Here is a 26248-nt window from a genome sequence, read left to right on the forward strand (position 1 = left end):
TGAGGTACAAGGACTTCTTGGACATGTTTTTCCAAAATAAAATCGTATTAATGAATAAAGTCATCCAGGTGAATACAGATATCACCTAGTCTGCTGGCTGGAGTGTTTTCATGCTAATTAATACCACTACCTATATATGCAAGTCTTACTTGTGCATTCCTAACTGGAATCGCCACATTGCACGGTGTATAATTTTAACATTAAATAGTCTGCTGAAAATTAGTAGAAAAAAGGTCAAGAAATGCAAAATCCATGTTCTCTCGATGAGGCTGTACTTCCTAATTATGTAATACAGATATTTGAAGAGCAACTAATTTGAGTCAGAAGCAAGTGTCAAGAGCTGCAAACGCTGCCATTAGTAGTGCCTAGTAGGTGCTAGCAGAGTTCTTTGCACTTGGTTGTAGGCATGTATTCTTCCTGTGGTCCTCATGGATTCCTTTTTGGAGTCAATCTATTAAAGACATTATGTGTAGTCATCCAGCACTCCAAGGAGGAAAGGGATATTTTAAGATACAGGAAAGAGGATGCCAAACAACAAAATAGGTGGACAATGTTGAGGCCTGGATTTCCGCTTAAGCATGACCCTGTTAGGGTAGTACTAGTGGCATATGGACTTATTAGTTTATGCTCTAATAAAATAAAATGGGATTTTTGCTATTAACTGTATCTTCTATCCATCTCTTCATCAATTTTCAGAGTGATTTTTTTTCTCAATATTTACACATTAATACTAGTCATAAAGTATTCTAGTGAGGCACAAGTGAAAACTAAGATTTTTTTCCTGGTCTTCTAATCCAGTTATCAAGGTATTTGTTTTCTTCTCTAAAGAAGAAAAAACATATCCATACATATATCATAACATATCATATACAGAAAATGATTGTAATTTAGCAATGTAGTCCAGTTGTTCAGTCCAGATTCTTCCAAGCTCCCACCCTTTGGTGCAAAGAACAAAGTCATCTTTGCTAGTTTGTTCTGGTTGTGGTTTTGCTGAGGGCTGTGGGGACAGGGACCGAGGCTCGGTGGCTCAGTGGGCAGCGTGTGTCTGGCTGTTCTTCCAGCAGCCTCTCTACAGGCATGATCTATTCCTTGCAAAGGCATCAGGGTCTGTGTCAAAATGGCTTTGCAGCGTGCTTCTCTAGCATGGCATGTGGTGGCTTGGAAGGGGAGATGCTGAGACCTCTTCTTCCTACCAATCCCTGACTCTTGCTACTACAAAAAGGACTGAGTAAATAAAGGGCTAGCAAAGTGCCTGTACTCCCTAGAGAAATCTCACTGCTGTTGAAGGAGTGTAGGTGATGTCATCCTGGTGAGTTTCTCTGGATATCCCTCTTTGCTCTGAAAGTGCTCCTATGTGCCTCAGGTTTGACCGCAACTACTGGTTTTTAGCTTGAACGCTTCTCTCCTTCTAGATAAACCTGCATGGGACTGGCTGTGCTGGTGTACTCCATGCTGGGCAAAGCACTCCCCTGTAAAGTTACCACAAAGATTAGCAGGGCAGTACTCACAGAACAGCTTATTCAGTAAGATAATGTTTTCTGTTTCCTCAAGTGAAATAGGGAATGCTGGTAACTGCGTGAAGTAGAGTTTGGGCTTTTGCTGGGAAAGCAGCACTGGTCATAGACTGCATGAGGACAGAGACATGTTGGCCAGAAGTCTTAGAATGCCTTGGGAGGGAGGTGGTACTGTGGCTGAAATGAGGGTGGTGTGATCCTCAGCACTGCTGGACTTTCTGTATGGATAGTTGCAAAGCTTCAAGTGTGATAACAAAAGAAACACTGATGCAAGTGCTGAAGTAGCCGCTGGTGCAGCTTGCAGAGTTGGCAGGGGCTCACTTTTCTCTTCTTGCAAGGGACTGTTCACCTTTTACCGTCTATATCACCAGCATTTTTCCTGGAAGAGTTTGTAACTGGTGGCAAAGCCCCACCAAAGAACTGAGTGAGAGTGGCTGTTTACACCATGTGTTACAGGGGCCTGATGAAGATCCAAGGCTGGAGTGTGGAATAGAAATTGCGTTTTAGAGTCATATCCTTCAAATCACCTAGAAGTCAGTGCACAGTGTAACACTTGCATTTCAAATGCCTTGTGTATTTATGGAAAAAGGCCTAGAGAGAAAAGTATTGGAAACAGCATAGAGCTGCCAAACAAGCCAGTACAAGCTCTTGGGCTGTTATTCCTCAAGCTCTTTTTTTTTTCCTCCCCTTGATATGTTTAAATTGCCAAGTTTCTTTATGCTTCTTATAAAGAAAGCTTCATTGAAATTATTTTAATTATTTAACACCCAACAGAAATTAAATGCAGCTATAACTTTTTAGTGTGAGGTGGAACAAAAGTGCTTAGAATCATAGGATCATTTACGTTGGAAGAGACCTTCAAGATTATCAAGTCCAAACATAAACCCAGCGCCACCATGTTCACCAGCAAATCCTGTCTCTAAGTGCCACATCCCCTTGTGTTTTGAACACTTCTCTAGGCATCCTGTTCCAATGCCTTCACCATTTCAGTGGAGAAACTGGTATGTGATATGTATTCCTACAAGTACAATACAATATTCCTAACATGTAATTTAAACTGACTCTGGCAAAATGTCAGGCCCTTTTATCTGGTCCCGTCACTGTTACCTGGCTAGACAAGGTCCATCCTTTGAGAGGTAGCTCCAGGTATCAGCTTTATTGGAAATTGATTATCAGCTCGGCATGAGGAAAATAGGACTGTAAGGTCTGTTATAGTAAATAAAGTGGTTTGGGTTTTCTTATTCTCAGAAAAGAGAAAGGGGTTATGCCTTGAAAAATATTTCACACCAAATTGTCTGTTGCAGAGCCATAACATTGAGCCTAATCCTCTGATCAGGTGGAAAAAAAAAAAAGCAGTCATGAAGCCTGTTTATGCTACTGGTGATTCCTGAAAATTGCTGGTAGTTCTGGCTGATGTCCTGAGAAGGACTGACAGGATGCACTATGATGTATCAGCCTGTTTGAAGACCTGGGTGAAGAGTGAGGCTGTAAAGTGGCTCTGCAGAAGGGCCAATATATGTAGCTGTCACCTCTCTTCCTAGAAGCAGAGTGGTTGGAAGGTGTTTGTCAACACAAATGTATATTTCTATATGAAAGGAGCTAATCCCTTAAAATTTTGGGAAGATATTTATAGAAGGTAATTAAATGTAGGAACAAAAATAGGATGTTTGTGTCATACTGCTGGAGCATTATCAATAATGGGACTTGTTTTGTGAGTAGTTGCGCATTTCTTCAGAGGAGCATGTGATGCTCTCTAATTGAAATATTAATAGCAGATAATGACACTGTGGAATGATGGCCTCTTAAATGGAGACATACTTTAACAGCTTTTAATCTGTGTGGTAACTGCATATTAAAAATCTTTGACAATTTAAATGAAGAGCATTTATAGGGCATGCACAGTAGCTGTTCCTCTAAGTTAACTAATTCCCTAAGTCTCATGAATCTGCACTAGATTAATGGGCTAAAAAAATTCATTCAAATTCAAGTTTTTCACTGAAGAATAAGAACATCTAATTAAAAAAAAAATCTTTCAAAACAATTAGCTGTCTTTATTGCAAAGTAGTTGTTTTCCTGTGCATATTTTATGAGAAAAAAGAAAGATAAAAATTGAAAGAAAATCCACAAGTTTGAGATCACTCCAGCATGCATTGAGAAAGAGGATTTTGAAAAGAAATCCATTTTTTCCTAGTAAAGGACTGTTATGAAAGAATTAGGAAATTATATATATTGCATAGAAGTCTAGACTTTTCTGTACTTGCACATTCCTACTCCATGTGAAACCCCTGACCTGCTTGTGTTATCAAAGAAGAGAAAAAAATGAATAAAATTCCATATCTGGAACAAAAATGTTGCAGCTGTCTTGAAGACAAAATATGTGCATGCTCTTTGTACTTTCTCATTCCAAGTTAAAACTGATTTTTAAATAGTTTTGAGTACGAAATTGAGCTCTCTCCAGTGGCTCAGAGGGCTTCAGTAAACTATCTTAAAAAAATATAAACTAAAAAACCCCACAAAGTTCTGTTCCATCATGGATTTTTGCTGCTGGAGGTGGGATGATGGCCCTGGGCAGGTGGCATGTGGCAGCAGAGGCTGGTGCAGCTGGGACATCAAGCTCGGACGTTGCTCTGCATGGGCAGCACCTCTGGGGCTGTGCATCTGTGAGTGTCCACCTCACTGGCTTGCTCTGCTTCCACACAGACCACGTGAACCTCACTTTCCTTGGGGCCGCTGCTTTGGGTCATACACCAAGAGGTGGACAGGCACCTCTAGGAGTGACAATCCACAGACAGCCTCTGGCACTGACTCTTCATCAGGCTCCAGCCAGACGAAGAAATAAATGTGCTGGCCAGGGGTGGGTTTGAAGGGTGTGGACTCAGGGCAGAGAGGAAGGGATGTTGAGACTATTTGCCATGTTTTCATTAAGTCAGTAGCATCTGAGGTTAATCTCACATTAATGTCAATGCTGTAATGGCTTCTGATTATTAGTCGCTTCAAAAATTTTTAATAATATGGAAATGTGCTTTTAACATTTTGTGTTTTAATAAATTGCAGGTATCTCAGGGAAATTTTTAGTACTGATTGGTTTATGTGCTATGTTTCCTGTCAACTAGATTTTTCCCAATATTCTCTAATCACCTTGTACCTCTCTTCCTGATTCTAATTACTAGAGCTTTGTATATGATAACAAGCACTTCAGTTCACAAGTGATTGCAATGTTTTGAAGTGAACTACTCCAGAAACTTTCAATTACCTTTTAAATTCTGTGTACGAACTCGTGACTTCTGCTTACTTATTTGATGGAAATACTGTCACCCTGAAGCCGTGGGAAGCAGAGGGGACTGTTTGAGTGGCAGCAGAGCATTTTTGTTGGCTGGAAGAGGCAGATCTGAATGTGACCTTCAGCTGGATGCTCTTAAGCTTGATTGGGAAATGGAAATTACATTCTCTATCTCTGGGAAGAGAGGAGATGCAGTTTAAACTACTCTTAATTATCTTTCCAATGTTTTTTTTCTTCACACACATACCCCTCACATTCCCAGAACATAATATAATATAGTAAAGGAATATTTAAAGAATCAACTTTCCCAATGTATTGGTTGCCCAATGGTATCTCTCCATCTGTGTTGTGAGCAAGATGGAATGATTAATTCAATATTTTAATAGCATGTGGTCAGAATAAGAAATGTTGGAATTCACAAGCAGTAAAAGCAGAAGCTGTAAAGATGATGTTGGAGATTGTGATACAATATATCCTGTACTATCTGAGAATATGACGATACTGTCAATACTGTCACAAAAATAAAAATAAAATATTTTGTCTTTTGAAAGGTATAGATCATAGTGCAAATCATTAATTGTTTTCTGTTGTCTTTTTAATTCCTCTGGTGAGGTGCTAAAATGCAGGTAGAAATATTTTGCTTTTGATTTAGTTTTCCAGTTTGACCATAAGTAGATCAGTCTTTCTAGTTTGACCATAAGTAATGAGATGACTCTTTGCTTCAGTTTCTGCATATGGAAGTCCTGATGAATCATAAAATCACGGAATCGTTTAGGTTGGAAAATTCCAACAGTTAACCCACACTGCCAAGTCCATGACCAAACCATGTCCCTAAGTGCCACATCTACATGTCATTTAAATACCTCCAGGGGTGGTGACTCAACCACTTCCCTGGACAGCCTGTTCCAGTGCTTGATAACCCTTTCAGGGAAAAAAAAAATTCCCAATATCCAATCTAAACCTCCTCTGGCATAGCTTAAGGCCATTTCCTCTTGTCTTGTCACTTATTACGTAGGAGAAAAGATCTTTCCTGGCTAAAATGCCTTTCAGGTACTTATAGAAAGCAATAAGGCCACCCCTGAATCTCCTGTTCTCCAGGCTAAGCACCCTCAGCTCCCTTAGCTGCTCCTCATCGGACTTGGGCTCCAGACACTTCACCAGGTCCATTACTCTTCTCTGGACATGCTCCAGTCCCTCAGGGTCTTTCTTGTCATGAGGGGCTCAGAACCAAGCACAGGATTCGAGGTGTGACCTCACCACTGCTGAGCACAAGGGCACAGTCACTGCCCTGGTCCTGCTGGCCACACTACTGCTGATACAGTCCAGGATGCCACTGGCTTTCTTGGCCACCTGAGCACATACTGGCTCATGCTCAGCTATTGTCAACCAGGACCCCCAGCTCTTTTCTGCTGGGCAGATTTCCAGCCACTCTGCCCCTAGCCTGTAGCACTGCATGGGGTTTTTGTGAGCAAAACTCAGGACCCAGCAGCTGGCCTTATTGAATCTCATACCCTTTGCCTTGGCCCATCAATCCATCTGGTCAAGCTCTCCCCATGTAGGACCTTTCTGCCCTCCATCAGTTCAATACTCCTGCCCAACTTGGTGTTATCTGAAAACTGGCTGAAGGTGTACTCGATCACTTCGTCCAGACCATTGATAAAGACGTTAAACTGGACTGATGCAAATGCTGAGTCCTGGGGAACCTGACTTGTTACTGGCTACCAGCTGGATATAGCTTCATTCACCACCACACCCTGGCCATGGCCATCTGGCCAGGTTGTTACATAGCAAGCAGTATGCCTGTCCAAGCCATGAGCAGCCAGTTTCTCCAGGAGGATGTTGAGTTTCAGCATTCTGAGTTTCAGCAGATGATGAATATCTGACTTTACACATTTTCTGAGCTTTGGGCACTTCAAATGTTCTCCAGACTTGAAGGTTGATGAATGGAACCATTCTTCCATGCAAGGTGTGGGCACTTGCCTGCTTAGGTTTATTTCTACAGTATTTGCTTTGGGATTAAGTCAAAGATAGTATCTCTTCTTTTCTTCTTCTCCTTCTTTTCCTTCTCCTCCTTCGCCTTTTTCTTACTTCTCTTCCTTCTCCTTTTCCTTTTCCTTTTCCTTCCCTTCCCTTCCCCTTTTCTTTTTCCTAACTCTCTTTGTTGTGAAAAAAACATCATTTACAGTTTTCTGAAATGAGGTATCTGCTCTGCAGTCAGTTACGACATTTATCTAATCTGTAATGGAGTGACAGTATCATCATGCTTTGCTGATTCATATTTTCTTCAGCATTTCAAACTCATCACCATTACCCTGGTTTTCGGTCAAAACTATAACCCAAATGCTAATTTTTCATAGACATGAAATTTTAAAACCGTAGGAATTCTGTGCTACATTTCATGCAGATAACCGTCAAGTTTTTTGAGATATATAGGATGTGGTCTTTCCAAGGGAAGGCCTTTTCTGAGATTACTCACATTGCATGTTGTTTGTTATTTATGGCTTCTTCACTGGATTTCTGAACATGATTTGGAAAATTACTACATTTATTTGGGACTTTAGTGAGTGGAAAAAGTGTTTTTAAATGTCAAATGTTGGGTTGAAATGAAACTTTCTCTATAGGGAAATAGCACTTGGAAACAGGGAATTGCACTTGAGAAGGCTTTTGAATGCTCAGGGTATGTCTGAGAGCAAGGACTTGAAATGGGTTTTTTTACATCCTGAGGGATGTAAAGCATTGTCAGATGCAGCTGTATCTACTCATTAGCTGTTTGAGAGATCTTGGAGCCCAGACAATATTTGGTTTCTAGTAGAGAATGAAAAAATAAATTTAATGTCTCAAACTTTTGCAGGATGGGAAAATACATTCTGCAGCTACTAGACTATGCAGAGCTATTTCCATTACCCCTATTTAAATCTCCTGGGATAAGCTCCTCTTTTTCATCTCTCATTTCACAACAGGAAAAAAGTATAATTACATGATGACATGACTTGAAGAGCATTGGGAAGTTTTACATAAAATGACATTGCCCAAGGTATTGCAGAATTACATTTGCCCAGAGGGAGGGAGTATGGGAGTAAGCATCAGTAAATCTGTTCAAAATATAATCAGATGCTTTTTCTTGATTTAAAGATACATCTTTATATAACTTCCCTATCTTTAGTATGACTGGAGTGAAAGAGAAGAAAGCCGAAGAGTAAGACTTAATAGGTAAATATATAAAAGGAATAAAAGATAAGCAGAGCAGAGAATACAAATGGAAAAATCTCCTTCTCTATTCTTGTGATAGTATATTCCCATGTAAAAAATTATATGGGTAAATGGAGCCTTTAAGTATATGCATATGTAGGGAAGATTAGTTTCTTCTTGGAACTAACATTGGGTTTCTATTCCTGATATTTTTAACAAATCCGGTAATCTTTCATATGCAGGCTGTGTCTGTTTAGTATAGTGTAAGGAATTAGTGGGATTTCTTCATATAATTGCAACAACCATTCTGCCCTTATTTCACAAAACCCAATGTTGTATTTTTGTGAAGTGCCTTTTATGACTGAGGCTGGGACTACTCACATGGATCACTGTTGCTGAGCTGAGCTAGTGCCGTGCCTTGTCAGTGACAGTGCTGTCCCCCGCGCCTCTCATGGCAGCAGAGCCCTCCCTTCCGAGAGAAGGTGATATTTCATGGCCTCATCCAAGTTCCCTGTTGGCATCTGTCCCAACACAAAATGATTGCACAGTGGAGTAAAACATGCCATGTGTGGTGTAACGCCAGTGGGTAGTCAAGTGCCAGATATTTTTGCACAATTTTGTCAAATATGCTATCAGCCTTTATCTGAAATAATCCTTAAGAGTAGTGTTTCTCCAGAAAAACAAACAAACAAACAAGCAAACAGGCTTAAGCCAGGAATAGCAAGAATATATGAGACAAGGACTAGTGTGTGATGGCAGAAGTTGCTTGATGTCTGTTGGGAACTTGCAGAGCCATCATTTCACTAATATAATTTGTACTTGTAGATGTAAGGCAATTTTCCCTTCTCTTGCTTCCTTCCCTATCTCCCCATGCCCCTCCCAGGGATCAAGTGCTCTCCTTTTCCTACACATTCGGTTGGGAACTTTACTCCCAAGAGCATATTGTGGGCAAACTTGGATTCCTGTTGAATTTTTTAGCAGATTTTAATGCTGCACTGTGGTATTTTCCATCTGACTGATTTGTATAATGGTGTGTTCAATCTATCTATTTGGCACTCATAAAAAAAAAAAATAAAATTCAAATATCTTATCTTCAGATGACTTTTGGCAAAAGGAACAAAGTACTCAGGAATGGCAAATGTGGCCAGAAGTGAGATTCACAACTCGGGAGCTGCACCCTCTCATCTACTTTTGCTTTCTTTTACCTTAGGGCAGCTCCGTATTTGTTAGGATCAAATTTCCTGATATCTCTGTCAAAATCAGCCTGAACTTGTATTGTAAAAAGCTCAGATACATACTTCATCAAACCATTTTTCAATGCAGCCTTATTTCCCATTGCCTGGGAGAAAGACAATTCTGAAATGTCAAGAAAAATTCCTGAATTAAAAGTCCTCTTTAGTTTTCTCCATTCTCATTCTCCTCTTTCTTGGGGAAGAGGTGGCAACATCCAGCTTTTTGTCTGTGTATGATCAATGATCTTGATGCAGAAGGTCTGCATAGGGTTTACTGGAGAAAGAGATTCTTCACAAACAGAGTGAAGACAGCAGACATCAGTTTGGAAAATTACCATCTATATAATTTTTCAAAACTCTAACTATCTTTTTCTCCATGCAACCCTTCTGCCAAGTCTTGCAGCATCCCAGAGTCTAAGACTAACATTACTGAGCATCCTATCTTACAAATAAAACAAAAGCACTCAGAGTCCAGTCAAAAGATGGATGAAAATGCATTTTCCCTTTGCTCTTGTAACCAGCCAGGACTTCTTCACTTGCAAACACCCCAGTCATATGCTCTGAAAAACAGGGCACTGAAAATACATGTGCAAGTGGAGAGGAAATATATTTTTTACTACTTCGGCAATAGATATGGCTTACTTTTCTAGCAGTCTGTGGATCAGTGCCTTGACTTACCCCACCAAACCGTGAATGATTTGCATCTGTAAGTTGCAGTGCCAGTGTCTTCACTAGAGTCCTATTTTGGCCTTAAGGATAGTATCACCATGCAGAGATTTATGATTCAGGTGTATTAAATTAGAGCTGTATCTCTTTCACCTAAATACTTGCAGGTGGGGGAAGGTGGAGAGAGGAGAAAGGAGAAAGAAGCACTTGAAAATTACCTCATCCTGACCAAAAAACTTTTTCCTGTGTCTTATTTGAAAGTCTAACTCTTCCTTCTGCTTCCCCTTCCACACCCTGCTTTCCACACGTGCTTCTCCCTTTATCTACATTTACGTTGCCTTTCCAAGAATCACTAGAAGAAATGCAGATAGGTGTGTCATGCAAATGAAATTTTTAGTGTAGCTTTCCACTCTCCTTCCCACTGTTGCTAGAGAGATCTCTTTCTACAGGTGTTGTATTTTTGAGTGCCAAAACCTTTTGCTCTGAACAGCTGCCTTATTTAGCGTATTGTTATTTTTCTTTAGTAAAAAATATTTCTTTCAGGACTGTAATACTGGCATCATAACTTTCATCTTACTACTGCACCAGTTTCTCTTACATATTTTCTAATATGTAGGGGCTTTTTTACTATAGTTAGGTTTTGCTGTGAATACTCATGCTCCAAACTTGTGATACGGGACTCTAATAATACCTGCTGCTCTCTAATACCCCCCAAGGCTCCACAGTCTGTTCATTAGTTGAAAAAACAAGAGGAAAATGAGCCGTTCTGCTCGTTTGTAGGATGAGTTTCACATATGTTAAATGAGATATCTAGGAACAAGTCCTGTAATGGATTTTGGGTGCTTGTATCTCAGCCTGCTGTGAAGGGCTTGTCATCTTGCCTGCAAATGTTATCACTTCATCCCTATAAGCAAGCTGGCATGCTTATCAAAAAGCTAAACAAATGTTATAAATTTAGAGCAGCCTTAAGTTTGGTTGCTGTGTTTTTTTAGAAGTTGCTTTCATTGGCAATTAAAAAAAAATCATTAGTCTGGCTCAGCAGATGTTTGCTGCTAACTCTGAAGAAATGTCACTTGTTCCTATGTTGACAATGTCAGGAAGGGATGAGAATACACATTGTCTCCCTAGCTGGCTGAGCACTCTGCTTCTCTAGTTGGTGTATCTGCCAACTTCTCTGCTTTAGTGTCGTTTTGCTGCCTTGCTGCACTTTGGCCATTTGTCCAGGCTTTCTGGATATGAGGTGCCTTGGCTGGAGTTACAGCATTGGTTGGTTCCCAGGTGTTCAGGAAGCCCAGACAAATTGCTGCTGCTCTGTGGGAGCTCTGCTGTGTTCTGGAAATGTCCACTTCATGGGGCACAGGCTGTGCATGCGTTCTGCTGAAATACAGGGCTGGAACTTCTGTGTGTTTCCAGAATTGGTAAGTGTGAGTTGTTGTTTGTTGTTTCACTGGCATGCAGCATTTCAGGCTCTGTGTGTGCCTAAGTTAAACAAGAAACTTAGTCTTATGTGCGCCAGGGGTTTTGCTGTGGTTTTGTGCAGTTGTTACCTGTTGTATTCCCTGTCAGCGGCTGCATGGGAGCCTTATAAAATAAGGTCTTCCCCTGGCTGCTGAAATTCTTCCAGCCATCTGACTGCTGCTGTTCCATTAATAGCAATTTGAGATACCTATGAGTTTGTAGGGCAAGGGACACATTTCCGTGGTTTGGTTTCTCCTGCTGTTCTGGTTCTTCAACACCTTTCTCTTCCCATAAGTAACTCCAGATCCAGCCTCTCTCTGATACCTCCATTTCCTCATGATTCTTAACAAAAGCTGGGAGGCTTATCACCTTTCTGATGCAAAACTCCAGTTGTGTTTGGAAACAGGTGCTGTCCCTGGACAGATAAGTCTCCCTTACACGACGCACCCAGCCATTGGAGGCACGCTGGACCTGTTGGCCGTGTGCCTGTGGATCTGCATGTGTGCATGGCAGTTGTTCATCAGCAGAAGGCCTGATGGCCTCAGCTGCTGAAACCAGCAGGATGCCTTTTCACAGAAGGACTAGTCGAGCTGGTTGCCTCCTACCTGGTTTCCAGCCTTAAAGGCCTTCAATCTTGATTGCATATTGATGTTCATTAGGAAAGTGATTGGAAGCAGCAATGGCAGAAAAGATTTTGGTGTGCAAATTTGGGAACACAATTTGCATTTGAAAAATCATCTGCAGAGACTTGGGACAGGCTTGAGGCACATACAGTTTGTCTGGCTTATCTGTCAGGATCTGAGTGCCTGAATTGTCTTCTGTTAGGATAGTCCTGGAATGACATTTGAATCCAGACCCTGTTTGCCTGGTTTCTGCCAAACCAGAATTTTATGGAGTTGTTTCTGTAAGGCACACAAAAAAGGCTGTTGCTAAAAGCTGCATGGGTTCCCCAGCAGTTTACTGATTGCCTCTCAGAGTGGAAAATGAATTATTTTTCTACATCTGCTTAATGGCTATAATCTCAACATCGCCACAGTATAAATCAGGGAAAAAGAGTCAGAATATTTTGCAATAGGAAAAACTACTCAATAATTCTGTGGTTCATTGAGCTATATGATTCCTTTAATCCATCTAGAAGAACTCGATTGTGCCTTGTCCTGTGGTGTTAGACAGGACTGGAAATTACAGTTTGCCCTCTTTTCCTCACTCAGTGTTGCTATACAGGAATGGCTCCAAACTTGGATCTTGTATTCAATCATGAAACTAAATATTCATTGTTAGTTCTTTTATTTTTATTTCATTTTCCCGTCTGCTCATCTGCCAGTTATCTTCAGGCCTAATATTTGCATGTAAATTATTCAGTTATAGGAGGAATGAAAAAAAACAAACTGTTGGGATTTGTCTGTAGGGATCTCTCCAGCACAACTACCACCAAAGTTCCTGCACTGCATGGCCAGTTCAGGAGGTCCAGGCAGGTCCGAGCATGGCACCTCACAGATGGACACTGACCAATGTTTTGGATGCCTTCAGCTGTGCTCGGGTCTTGCCTGACTAGTATTGGTGACTCAGACAATCTAAATTCTACCCTTGGCCTCAGCGTCTTAAAAAGAAGGCTAATGAGGAAAGTAATATAAAGATATTCTATTTTATTGTCCACGACCCAAAATGTGCCACAATGCAGATTCTGGATTAGTAAGGTAGGAGATGGTACTTAGTAAAAATTTGATGCAATTTGCTTTAAATAAACTTCTAATACTTTTTTCTTCACTTTTTTTCTGTTGGACCTCAAGCATAATGTGCTGTATAGGTTTCAGAATACCAAAGCAACCTACTCTCAAGGGAAGATCTTCTTCTGAGGTTTGCATTGCCTGTGTTCACATGGTGTATTTCTGGAAAAAAACAAAAAAAAACAAAACAAACAAACAAAAAAAAAAAAGTTTAATGCTTTTCTTTTGATTTGGCTACTTCAATGACACTCTTTCCTGCCCCAGAGATGAACTTTGGCGGGAACTGGTCATTGATATGGAATTGGTCATTGATATGGGTCTGCAGACTGTCTAATTTCTCTGTGGTCTTGGCAGTTGCAGGGGAATCCTGTTTTAGAGTCCCTTGAAAATTAGGATTTTTTAAAATTACAGAATTGCCTTACATTCTTTGTAGTATTTAATTTTTGTGAGGATGTTTCTGTACATGGAATTTATTTCTGATTAAGGAGAAATATATTTAAAAGGAAAAGAGTTATTTTTAAATAGCCTCATATCAGGACATAATAAATCTGCCTTATTTTTCTGTTTTAGGGTAATCCACTTGCAGAGTAAACAGGCTTATGTCACCCAAATACATTGGAATGCAGGCAGAACCTGCAGCTTGAGAGAAGCTTCTCTCAGATACTGGTGTGAAGAAGAAGTACCTAAAAACTGAAGGCTGGTTTCTTTGGACACAAAGGGAAATTAACAGCTACTGCTTGGTCAGGGGATTTCATTAGCACAGGGCTGTACCTTTCTCATGTCCCAGGGAGATATCACTGGCATTGTGCATCAGTACTTGACATCAGTATCTACCTTCTTACCAGGAGCAGAGGGAGAGAGAGAACTGGGGTGGTTTAAATGAGATGCAAGAAATGCCAGAGGGAACCTCTCTGGGCATTTCAAAGCCAGTGGGTCTCCACTGCCTCCTGCCAAGGGGGATGTGAGGCTCCAGCTGCACTCAGCTCAACCTCTCACACAAAATAAACCAGTGTCTGCTGAAATCCAGGCTGAGTCCAGGTCTGCTTTGGAAATTTCATGTTGGGTATCATCACGGAAGTGGTGCTTTAACACTGAAAGTTGGGTGTACTGCAAACTCCATATGAGATTGGAGTTCTAGAGAGAACAGGGCACCAAGAAACTGCCTTTCACTAGTGTTACCCCTGGTTCACACACAGAGCCTGTATTTGATCTTGAGCACCTTTTTTGACATAAGTACTAGCTGTGTCTCATTTAAATGGAGATTCATTTTACATTAAGATACCTGGCTTGATGGAAACTGTACATATTCTTAAAATTAACAACAATTAATTATTAATTGAGGAGTTTATTTTCTTCCTGTCCCCGTCCCCTCCCTGTTGTATTTCAGTTTTTCCCTTTTCATTTCCCATTTTGACTGAAGTGAGTGGATAGACTGAGTTGTGCCATGCAGTGTTGTGTCTCTTCAAAACCATGCTATGTGGAAGCTGTACACTGTACCTTTTGGAAATAAAACAGAAAATGACCACCTATATGTGTGTCTGGAGCCCTCATTTCTCCCTCCCTGTCTGCTTGCTTAGGACCTTGGAGATAGCTGCCACAAGAAGGTCTGTTTTAAACCTCTCAGTAATACAGGCTCTCACAGAGAAATGAGAACTGTAGTGGGCTGTGTGATACACAGTGGATCAGTATGCATTTTTACAGTGGAGTCTTTAAGTGGCCATTAGGACCAGAAAATTGTCCTTTTCTTTGCTGTCACTGTGGACAGGATAGGACTGGACATCTTCTTTCATCTGCTAAGTCGTGTCCTCTGCTAAGAACCATTTCATCACAGCAATACCTGTTATCACTTTGCTCTTCCAACTTTCCATTTTCACTTCATGTCATTTCCTGTTTCCCCAGTCCTGACTTCTTTTTTCTCCTTTTCTTTCATTAATTTTCCTCTAAATGAATTTTGCATTAAAATGTCACTTCTTATTCAACAGGTAGGTATAGTAGTGCAGTAACGGAAATGAGTTACAGCACCTGTATGCAACATATGAAATCCAAATGTCAGGTCAGCAATGTGGTGAGAAGCCAGGAAGCAAGGAAGGCATGAGGAGACAGAAGAGGAAGAGAAGGTACTCAGGCCCAAAAGAATTCATTTTCTCTTGACAAGATTTGGGCCTGTGGGCATTTTGTTTAGAGTTTGTGATTAGAAGTATTTTTGGTGGAAATTGTGAGACTGCTTATAACTAAATTGAGGCCCCTTAAGAAAACTCCTGCGGGAGTTTTATTTAGCTTGAATTATATATGTCAGGACACCCATGTGCATGCATATCACTGTAATTAGAGTTCACCTTCAAAGAACTGCAAACAATTCTAGCTGTTCTTCAGGGATGGGAAGAACCAAGTTCTTACCTGAAGAGAACAGAAATTCATGTTGAATCATGATGGAAAGAACTGTGTTTCAGAAAAGGTGAAATGTGGATCCTTTTTGAAGTTGCTGTGAAGAAAGAAGCTTGTACCAGTGCTAGTCCCGTGTTTCATAACTATGTAAAATACGAGTTGGTGTTGTACAACAAAGCAATCCCCTAAAAACCTAGAAATCAAAATAGAAAGTCCTTTGATAAATGAAAGTCGGCATCTTTTTAACGTGTTGTCTATAGCATTGCCTACAGACACTGCACCACAGCAAAACGAAGTATTCAGTACCATTTTTCCTGTGCAAATACCTCACAGCTTCTACTCCAAAGCAAATTAGAAATTCATCTAGGTCACCTAAGGACCATGTAGTGCTTCGCATGAAGTATTCTCCACCCAAACCAATTGTAGTTGATATTAGACCTAACTCACCCCTTTCCCAAGCAGTTAAATTGTAATCCCTTTGCTCTACTTTGGCTGCAGGACCCCATCCACGGTGCAGCCTGCACCCTGTGCTGTGCAACCTGCACACCGTGTGAGAGCTTGTAGCTGGAATGGCAGCTGCTCTGCAAGGGCCACCCCAGGTGCTCCTTGGCTCATTTGGCAGGCTGAGGGCTGCCTGGGGATGCAGGAGACACAGGCTGTTTCTAAGCCACCTCTGTAGCAGAGGGAGTTTGGGAGCATTCCCTGCCTGCCAGGCTGCGTGTGGGTCAGGGAGCACAGTGGGTGTTGAGGATGCTGGCTTCTGTGGGAGAGGACTGGTGTAGGTGGGGAAAAACAGGTGGGGGCTTTTATGCAAGAAAATTGTTTCCTCCTTCCTTTGGGGCTCAGGGCCTTGTGATTTTCAGAAGGGAAAGTGCTCAGTTATGCAGGGAAATTAGGTCAGCTGGTGGCTCACCTTTGACTGAGATCTTTCCTCCATGTTACTGACAGAGGCCGGTCTTTTGTCATTCAAGAAACTTTCAGAGTATCACGCTGCCAATTGAATTTTTTTCCCTGTACACGCAGAGTAAGCCATCCCTGAGCTGACATAACTGCTGCCACCTTGCTCAGTAACAAAGTTATGGTGGAAATTTTAAAGGTCAGATGACTGCAGGATGATGAAATGCATGCAAATAGAAATGAGAAAATTTCTGAAGTGGGTGTTTGCCTTTCATGTCGTCAACCTCAGTCTTTTGTGAACTGTTAATACTGGAAAATTATGGTGCAGTAAATAATGGTGGATGTTCCATAGTTTTTATTTCTATACTGAGTTTGATCCTGATATTTTTTACTGGCCTGGCTTGAGCGGTCTGTTAAGCATACACTCTTTAAAATGCATCTTAACTTCTTAATTGTGTTACTATTGTGAACTAACCTTGTGCTGTTTCCTTTTTCTCATACAGTTTTCCCTACACAAAATGGAAAGGTTGCTATAGTGACTGGAGGCACTAAAGGAATTGGTTACCAAACTGTGAAGCATTTGGCAAGACTTGGCATGCATGTGATAATAGGTAAAGTCATTTTTTTCTTAATATACTTTTTCTTTCATAAAGTAATTTTTTTTCTTTTAAGGTGTATTTTCTTTCCAGCATAGGTAAGGCTATGTCAGGGGAATGTGGGAGAATATTTTTTTAGCATTTAGTACAAATAAAGATTGATTTATGTTTTGCTTTCCAAGATCTTAAAAAAAATTAGTGGATGGGATTTCTTCTGTAGGACTTGGAAGAGTTCTACTACCTTTGATAAGAAGTAAACAATAACAAACCTCAAAAATATGAGCATTACAAAATTATTTTGGTTCCTTTTAACTAGGGGTTATGCATCAGCATTAGGGTGTAGATGTTCATTAAGAGGAAATAAATTAAAGACTTGAAGGTATATTACAGTGTTTAGTGGGGGATGATCTGTGTTATAAGGACAGAGGAAGCCCTTATAACTTCATCCATGTAAAAATTGCACTCTTATTTCTCAGTTTGTCACTGTAAGAGGTCTCTGTAGGCAAGACAAGGAAATAAATACCTAGAGATTCAGTTGTGTCAGTCTGAGATGGATTAGGCAATTCACTTTCTGGAGGTGCCTGTTTCTCTCCATTGATAATAAAGAGTTGATAAGGTGACTGTGTTAGAGTGAGACATTTGAAGTTAGGTGAATTTCTCTACAAACTCAAAAACTGTCCTGTGTGCACCATTTTTTCTTTCTACCACAGACACTATTTAGGAGACTTCCTATTTTTTTAAGCTTTCTTTCTAATACGTCTACTAAAACAGAATGTAGCATAATGAATACTTATATGTTTAAAATGCTACATTTTCTCACTTCATCTTTCTTTAACTAGATTTTTACTGAAACCACTGTCACTTTTATTCTGTAGAGTCACTGAAGATTGCTGTTTCATTGTACACTATCAAGCTAGTGATGCCATTTTGTTCAACTTCTATGCAGAATTTGCTCTCTCTGAGATTTTGTACACATATCAAACCCATTCCAAACAGTGGATGAGAGCATAGTAGCCATGTACTTTTAGTGTAGTGCAGTTAGTAACATTAATGGACTTGTCCTGGAATCATGCAGGTGTAAGGTGGAACACCACTTACTCATACATATTTTAAGAGATGCATCAAACGCAAGCGTCTGCAAAATGCAAGTAGATGCTGCTTTATGTAGCTAAATGCTAGATGTTGCTAATGTAGCTAATAATGACAACATTATTATTTCACTAAAATTGCTTTTCATCTTTAAGGTGGACTGCAAAAATGTACTCAGTGGGAAAATAAAAAGGGTAAATTTCTTCTCTTTGCACAGGGTCATGGAAGCATAGAACACTTTTTTTTTTAAGATTTATTTTGTATCACTTAAAGTTAAGGGTCTTCTGTGTAACAAAGTTCAGTGTGAGAGTTTTGGGAATGAAAAGGTGAGGTTTAGGTGCAGAGTCTCTAAATAAGCTGAATTTTTTCAGCTCACAGCTACTCCCTCATAAATCTCATTCACTCACACTCACACCCATACTCTCATAAGCACCAAGATGTATGAGTTCATGTGATCTTGTGAGCATCACCTGAGTATGGGAAAAGGTCAAGCCAGCTACTGAGTCCTTATCCTGTCTCTGTGGTCTTTCTTGAACAGAAATGACAGGCTAGTTTATGGTCAGATCTGCCACAGAGGTTGTGCATTCTCCTTCTCTGGACACATTAGCAATTTGTCTGAATGTGACCTGTGTTACTTGTTCTAGGTGAAACTGTGTTAGCAAGGGGATTGTTCAGAGCTCCCTTCCAGCCTCTACCATTCTGTGATCTTTTATATTGCTCTGCAGCTCTCAGTACATTTTTCCTTGTCTGCAATATACAGGTTCTATCTAGAGCCTATTTTTAGGCTGGGCTAACAGGAAAAATATTGGTATGGGTATGACGCTGTAACCTGGAGATGTTATCCTCCTGATGGCAGAGTGCATGGTCATCTGCTGGTGGTCTCCAGTGCTGTGGCCCTGAACAGCACAGTACAGGAGCAGTTTCCTCTAAACATGTCTTTTGTTTGTCAATAAGGGACATTCTTTTAACACTTTGCTCTTTCTTTTGGTGCTTATAAACACACACACTTCCATTCACTTTACAATTGTATCAATCTTACTTATTTGCATTACGAATCCCTACAAATATAAATTAATGAAATTAATTATAGGAAGCATTTGATGAGTAAGTCTTCCAGCTGATTCATTTCTTCCGAGCAAACTCTGACCTAAACACTGAGCCCTGTGAGTCACAACTCTCTTCTTTGCCTGTGAAATTCTTCACAACAAAGCATCCCTGTCAGTAGAATGGATAGTCCCAGGCGCTTTTCCAGCTGCAAGATCATAACAGTCTCAAAAGCACATTAAATGCAATGACCTTCCATCCTTGCTCATAACTGTTGGGCCCAAGTGTCCAGAGTATGTTTGAAATATCTGCTGGCACATTGGCATGCATTAGCACATTCTGCTTCAGGCCACACAAGGCTCAAATAAGGCAGCAAGTGTGCTCAAGCGTTCTCTTCTAGAAATGTTTTCACTCTATGTTTGTATATAGACATGAACTTCTGTGATAAAGGTGTGGATGTTAAGTGAATTTGGGCTTGTAAGAGAGACTCACATGTAGCTTGCAGTCAATCATGCTCAATCACTGAATGCTTGTTTCCCGTTATAGGAACTGTAGCAATAAAGGATGATATCCCTGCAGCAGGCAAATGAGTCAAGCCTGAATGTCTGATGTGAAAAATGATTCACCATTTGTGATGGATGTGATTTTGATTCAGTTTGACATTTTAGAGGAGTAAATATTTGAAGCAACCTACTTTTAAATCCAACCCACCAATGGAATGAGAAAAGCAAATAAGTAGAAATCTTGTTACCTTGTGGAACATGAGTAGGCACTGTAGGAAAAGGCAGTACGTTCACTCAGAACCTTTACAGCAAGTGGTTTCATAGTTCTTTTAAACCTTCTCCCTTTCCAGTCCCAGCCCTGGTGCACAAGACTCCATTCCTCCACTGATGGTTTCCCTCTGCAGGTGCTGCTCCCCCTGCCCTCAGCCTCTCCCTGGGAAAGAAGTTTTGACGAATGCTGAAATGATGAAAGTAATTTTCTGTGTGTTTGTTTGATAGATTTCATTGAGGCTTTCTGCCAGGCTGCTTTTCCCAGTAGCCTTTCTCACAGACAGCAGGGCTTTTACTTTGGGAAAATCTCATGGCAGACAGCAAACCTCTGGTAGGGAAAACTGATGGCTGTGACGAATCTTCAGAATCAAGCCACACAGGGACCTCCTGCTCCCTCCTCCTATGTGATTTACTTGTGATAAATAAACTTGCAGTTTCATTTTCAGAGAGAAGGTAAATGACATGCTGTATTCAGTAGTGACTGTTATTGAAGGTAGTGTTTTGTGTGCACTTACAAATAAATATGCTCTTCAAAATGAAGACATTGAAAATCAGGATATCCTGGACATTTCTATGACCTCCCCCAGCCCAGGGCATTAAACCCAGTTCCCCTCTGATTCAACGTGTTTGCCACAGTTTTGTGAGTTTCAGTTTAGACTGATAAAAAAGCATAAACTATTCATATTTCTTCCATCCTTGTTCACAGCTGTTTAATTTTATGAGGATTCTGTATGTGCATGTTAAGATTGTTGACTCCAAAAAAGAGAACCTCAATTTTTTTTTTTTTTTTCCCTTCAGGACATTAATAAAAGAAGGTTGAGTTAATGTGTGTTAGTAGCTTATAAAGAAGTTTTGATAATTCTATCTAAAAATAGTAAATGAAAGTCAAAAGATTTGCACCTTTACAATGTTATATATATGCTGCTTGGTATAAAACACCAGGTCCAGGACAGTGTAATCAATCTTTAGTGTCTGAGTTTATCAGTGTCACAGGTTTCTAAGACAGGCTCACACTTTGAAGGAAACAATCTCATGATATTTATATATATGTATATGTATTCAGGTGACTTATTTGAGCTCTGGAATTTTGGCTTGAGCCCTGCAATTTTCACATGAATAAATGTACTTCCATCACCAGATTCAGCACTTCTGTGTGACCTCGGTCAGCCCTGCAGGAGACCAAGCAAGAGATATTTCTGTCACCCCTTTCACTCCCAATAGTTTCCAATTTTCAAGCTGGATTTTCTGCACCATGAATCAGACAATTCTTATATTGTATAATACTACAAAGTGACTTTAGATAGATAATTAAATCCTATCAAGATGGTGCAATTGTTAATTTTCAAAGACAGTTTGATTAAATTTCAATTACTGAAAAATTTCTATGGGTTATTTTAATAGTCTGTTTTTAATATACATAGATCTATGAGATGCTTGGGTTGTAATTTTTTTTTCTTGAAAAGTATTTATCTTTCTAATTTCAGCCAGGTTATTTTTAGGTCTGAGTGAGTTCCAGAGTTAGCCAGGAAGTGTCAAAATTTTACCAACCTGTAAAAAGTGGATGATGATTTCTTTTTCTGTATGAGCATAAAGGAAATGCATCCAGATTGCTTTACAATTGTAATTCAGTTCAGGTTCTATCATATCAGTGCACTATAATCAGGATTATGAAAAACTCTGTTTACAGTACTGTTACTTATGCACCGTACATGTGCACACAGCCACACACAGTCTTCCAAACACGTACAGATTTTGTCAAACACTTTAGTCCCTAATTTCTGTTGGAAGACTGTCATGTTTGTGCTTGTTTTAACAAATGGTACTTTCAACAAATAATTTTATAGGAGCAGAACCTAATGAAGTGACAAGTACTTTGAATTATATCAAGCTATTCAGTTTGGTGATAAAGACCAGGGATTTGTGAAGAATTGCAGAAAGACCATAAGAAGCTGAGTGTTAAAAGGCATGTGCATTTCAATGTAGATAAATATGGAGTGATGGACATGAGGAAATTTCTTAATGTCAGAAAATAATCTTATGGATTCTGTGTTGACCATAATCACTTTGGAAATAGATCTGAGGGTCAAAATAGATCATTCTGTGAAACTCAGTGGTGCTCAATACGGTGCAAAAATCAAAACAAATATTAGAAATGGTTAGAAAATGAACAAACTAAATAGACAATATGAGCTGATTCAACTGTTTGAATTCTTTGTGGGCCAGAACCTTAAATACTGTGTTATGTTCTGGTCTGCCTATTTCAAAATGGTTTTAAAGAGTTTAGAGGAAAACAAGTTTTATCAAAGGGATGGAAATGCATCCTTATAAGGAGCAACCAAATAGGTTTGGAGTCTTCAATCTGTTCACTGTCTCTGAATCATACAAAATGAGCAGCTAAAAAGATACAGAGCTTAAAATAGTATGGAGATTGTTACAAACTTGGTATAAATACAGTGCTATACATCAAAAAGAAATTAAATCAGTCTAAAATAAAACCAAAATCCGTCACATGTGTAAAAGTATTTCTGGATTAGTATCTACTGCATAGAACTTTAAATCATCCTTTGTAAGAGAGAAGTGTAAGGTGGACAAATAGAGGTGCTGAGCAGTTTTGGGAAGAACATTGTGCATAACCCAGTAAGTGTGTTTTTTATATTAAAAAATAAGCCAGGCATTTAAAAAAAATGTAGAGTTAAATATGTTTTAATGAATTTTGGAAGAGTTAGTGCATTTTTTCTAGGTGTTTGTTTAATTTATTCATTAAGCATTTATGCTTAATTCTTTGAAATACTTAACTACTCTGTGAATTAATATAATCCTGGTTTTCAAAATCTTTTGTGAAGATTCATGAAAAAAGATTTAAAGTGGCTGGCTTGTCTTGAGATGAGAGGAAGGTGTCTTTTAGTTTAGTAATAGTTAGAGGCAGAAAACAATATTGAGAAATAATTTATCGGCTTTGAGCTGGAGCAAAGATACTCATGGTCCCATAGACAGATGTTCAGTACATTTATAAAGAACAGATACAGAATACAGGCTGAAGAGTGAGATGATACATTTTGTTTAAATGTGCTTAGTATATTCAAAATCATTTGACTATTGATAATTAGAGGATTTGAATTTCTGACATATAAGGGGAGGCTGAGAAAGCTATATTCAGCCTGAAGAGGAGGGAGAGGTTAGGGGGATCTTTTCCAATGTGTAAGTACTTAATGGCTAATTTTTTTTATATATATATATATATATTTATTTTTTTTTTTTTTACATTGTGGGTGGTCAAACACTGGCACAGGCTGCTGAGAGAGGTTGAGGAGTCTCCATCCCTGGAAATACCTCAGATCTGACTGGACATGGTCCTGGGCCACCAATTGTGGCATAGGGTGGGACTGGGTGGCGTCCAGAGATGCCTTGTGAAATCTTAACTAGTATGAAGAGTACGAAATAATCTGCCAATAGTGAATGACTATGTTATGAAGGGATGGATAAATACAGAGTGTTAGTAAATGCAAATGCAGAATATGAGAAAAAACAGCCACACCTATGTATTTATAAGAATAGGACCTAAATTAACTGCTACTCAACGAGTTAAATAAATATTGTGATTTAAAACATCATCGATATTTCATGCCAGTCATAAAGGCAAATAAAATTATATTACTTAGCAGGAAAGAAGATGAAAACAGGACAGAAAGCGTCCCTCTTCCTTTGTAGAAACCCTTGGTTCATCCTGTTGCACATACACAAAAGGAGTCTGGTTGAACTGGAAAAAAAGAGAGCAATGGTTAGCAGGACAGGATGGCTTTGTACAAGGTGGGGCACAGAACAAAGGTCCCTCTGCTTCCAAACAGATGACTGAGGTGTGGTATCACAGAGTTATGAATGGTGTAGAAAGTGAACGAGAAGTGGTCATTCCCTGTCTTATTGTACGCAAAGTAGAGAACATCCAACAGAATAAATGATACAACAAACAAACTACTGAAGTACAACCTTTTGAGTGTAATTAGGTGTGTCATTAAATCACGCAGCCTGCTGTCCCAGAACTCTTTGGCAGACAAGCACTTGAAGGAACTGAAAGTGCAATTAGGTGAAGTAATGCTGACCATGTTCATTGGGAGGCCATGTGTGACCTTGGATTCAGGAAATCTCTGAAACTTCTTGTTTCTAGGAGGGTGTATTGGAAAAAATCACTCCTAGACTAATTGCTGTCATTTCTTTTCCTTCAGCATCTACTTCAGGTTACTGTTGGAAAGAGGGTACTTGTCTAGATGTATCTTAGGTTTGATAAGCAGGGTCATTCTTAACCTCTTGTTGGAACAGATGGGTAGCTGAAACCTAAGGCAATAACGATGACTTTTTTTTCTTTTCAAATTGACATTCTCTCCCTTGCTCATTTTTTGCTTCTTTTCTCAAAGGAACACTTACAACAATGTTTTCACCTTTCAAGTAAAAAAAGGCATATATTTAATAGTGACTGCTGTACAATGAACTTGATGACAAAAGACGTGGTATCTCTAGACACAAGGAAGTTTGTATCACATTCAGAATTTATTTTTTATGGCTGGTCACATCCTTACACCTAACTTTATTTAAATCCATGCCTTAAATGCTTTACAGATGAGATCCAAGATCTGTATTTCTTTTATTGAAATTTTTATAAATTCCTTTAAAAACCTGCTCATATTGTATTGAGTTCAAATTTCTCATCCTTGGAGATTTTTGAGGCAGTCATTCCTCTTTTTTAGGCATATTCTATTTGTTATGCACACTCATAAAATCATAATCTTCCTAACACCAGCTGATAGGATTTTGTTTTTCTCTTGAGGGATTGGGTGCCTTCACAAGCACTGTCTTCAGGCTGGTGCTTCAAAGAAATCAGTTCCCCTTCAATCATAATGAGGATTATGCTACTCTGAGGAGGCATCTTGATTCAAGTTTTCATTTGGAAACTTTTATATTCTGTTGGCCAAAGACATCTAACCATTATCCTTTGCAATTCCTTAATCAGATGGTATGCTCTTATACAGAATTGATTACTGTACCACCAACCTTTTTCTGGTAATGCACATATATGTAGGAGTTTATGGGCTCCACTTCTGAGCTTGGGCTGCTTGAAGTCAGCAGTGGGAGACGGAAGGGCTGTTAGGCATGCTGCACATCGTGGAAAGTTATCCCTCGTTTTAGGGATTAACTGATACGTAATTATGGCTCTGTAAGTCAAGCGATGAGCATATATCTCAGGTTCCCTGGGTACTGGTGAAAGAGTGGGTCACACTTGTCAGCTGGGGTGTGTGGGGGGAGCTGGGAGGTGATGTGCCGGCACGGCTGCCCTGCCCTTGGGCAGCTCTCCCTCCTGCCTTCCCTCCTGGGATTCCCTGCAGTGGTTCATCGCAGGCTGAGGGGTGCCTTGTGCACAAGGGGGGAGGGGTCAGGTCTTGTCCTGGACACCACATACTGGTTGCCTTGAATCTGCTTGGTGTTCACCCCTAAAGTTTTTATTTGTCTTCATTTTGTGCTATGTTACTGAAAGTGAGGAAATTTTTCCCTTGACAAACTTAGGTAAGCGAGGGCTGTTTGGATTTACGGGTTTATTATCTCCAGGCAACTTTAAGCTTTAGAGGCTCTATTGTTGATCACAGACTATTTTAAATTTCTTTATAATGCCCTGAAGTACAATTCCTTGAAACATCAAGTTTGCAAATTCTTAGTTTTTCAAGACACCATTTGGAAAAGTTGCTCTTGCTTTCTTTATCAGGATCAGTCTTGTACGTGAATTCAGTGTGAGAGTGGCAATGACTATTTTGAAGAGATATTTACATTCAAAGAAATTAAAAATATTGTATAAAAATACATATGGATGGATCAGAGCCCATTAAATAGCAATAATGTGTTTTTAGCCCATGACGGGTTTCTACAGGCCATGCTTTTTTCAGTCTTGTTCAGACTGAGCAATCTCTGTGATAATTCAGTTGAAATCCCTGAAATAACTTTCAGAGTTAGGATCTACTTAAGTGACTAAGATGACAGAGCCTGACATTTAGGATAAGATCCAAAGCCTATTGATGTTGATAAGAATTTTATTATGTACTTCTCTGGTGGCTTTATATCAACTTGCTTTGACTTGTGATGTTTGTGTAAGTGAATGTGGAAGAGATGAGTAAATTTATTTGACTAAAAGTTGGATTTAAATATGTTTTCCTTTTTTTCAGTCTTTTATTGAAAATTATGTTTTTATGCCATTGAAAATATATCTGATTTTATATGGGTACATCTGTTTAGACTTAATTTATTATTATATTATTAGGGTTTTTTTTTGCAGAATTGATTTTAGTCAATGTTGTTATTGAATAATTCTCACCCAAATTTTTCACTATTCTGTGTGGACAAAATGAAAAAAGAAACTC

The 26248-nt window shown here is 39.5% G+C and overlaps 1 protein-coding gene and 3 long non-coding RNA genes across 7 annotated transcripts in view; 2 read left to right on the forward strand and 2 right to left on the reverse strand.

Annotated features, from left to right (window-relative positions):
- Positions 1–26248, forward strand: part of DHRSX (dehydrogenase/reductase X-linked) — a 163076-nt gene that overhangs the window by 20316 nt on the left and 116512 nt on the right. For 2 of the 3 annotated variants that reach the window (XM_066176473.1, XM_066176470.1), the window contains exon 2: positions 16852–16959. In XM_066176473.1, coding sequence (XP_066032570.1) covers positions 16852–16959 — 108 coding nt within the window. Of the gene's footprint in view, positions 1–16165; positions 16248–16851; positions 16960–26248 lie in introns of those variants that run through there. The other variant, XM_066176471.1, reaches the window with a different exon arrangement.
- Positions 6142–9970, reverse strand: LOC136286036 (uncharacterized). Its single transcript, XR_010719702.1, has 3 exons — positions 9894–9970; positions 8365–8504; positions 6142–7599 (listed from the first exon to the last, which is right to left on the reverse strand). It is a non-coding gene; the product is annotated as an uncharacterized lncRNA (long non-coding RNA).
- LOC136285377 (uncharacterized) lies at positions 10758–14583 on the forward strand. The gene is made up of 3 exons (XR_010719434.1): positions 10758–11299; positions 13130–13196; positions 13637–14583. It is a non-coding gene; the product is annotated as an uncharacterized lncRNA (long non-coding RNA).
- LOC136285378 (uncharacterized) lies at positions 12736–16211 on the reverse strand. 2 transcript variants are annotated; one of them, XR_010719436.1, is made up of 3 exons: positions 15899–16211; positions 15464–15644; positions 12736–13228 (listed from the first exon to the last, which is right to left on the reverse strand). It is a non-coding gene; the product is annotated as an uncharacterized lncRNA (long non-coding RNA). The 2 variants fall into 2 exon arrangements; XR_010719435.1 differs by lacking the exon at positions 12736–13228 and adding an exon at positions 14681–15088.

This window comes from Chamaea fasciata, unplaced genomic scaffold (genome assembly GCF_029207755.1).
Source record: "Chamaea fasciata isolate MVZ Bird 193981 ecotype frontalis unplaced genomic scaffold, bChaFas1.0.hap1 SCAF_2, whole genome shotgun sequence".
Taxonomy (NCBI): Eukaryota; Metazoa; Chordata; class Aves; order Passeriformes; family Sylviidae; genus Chamaea; species Chamaea fasciata.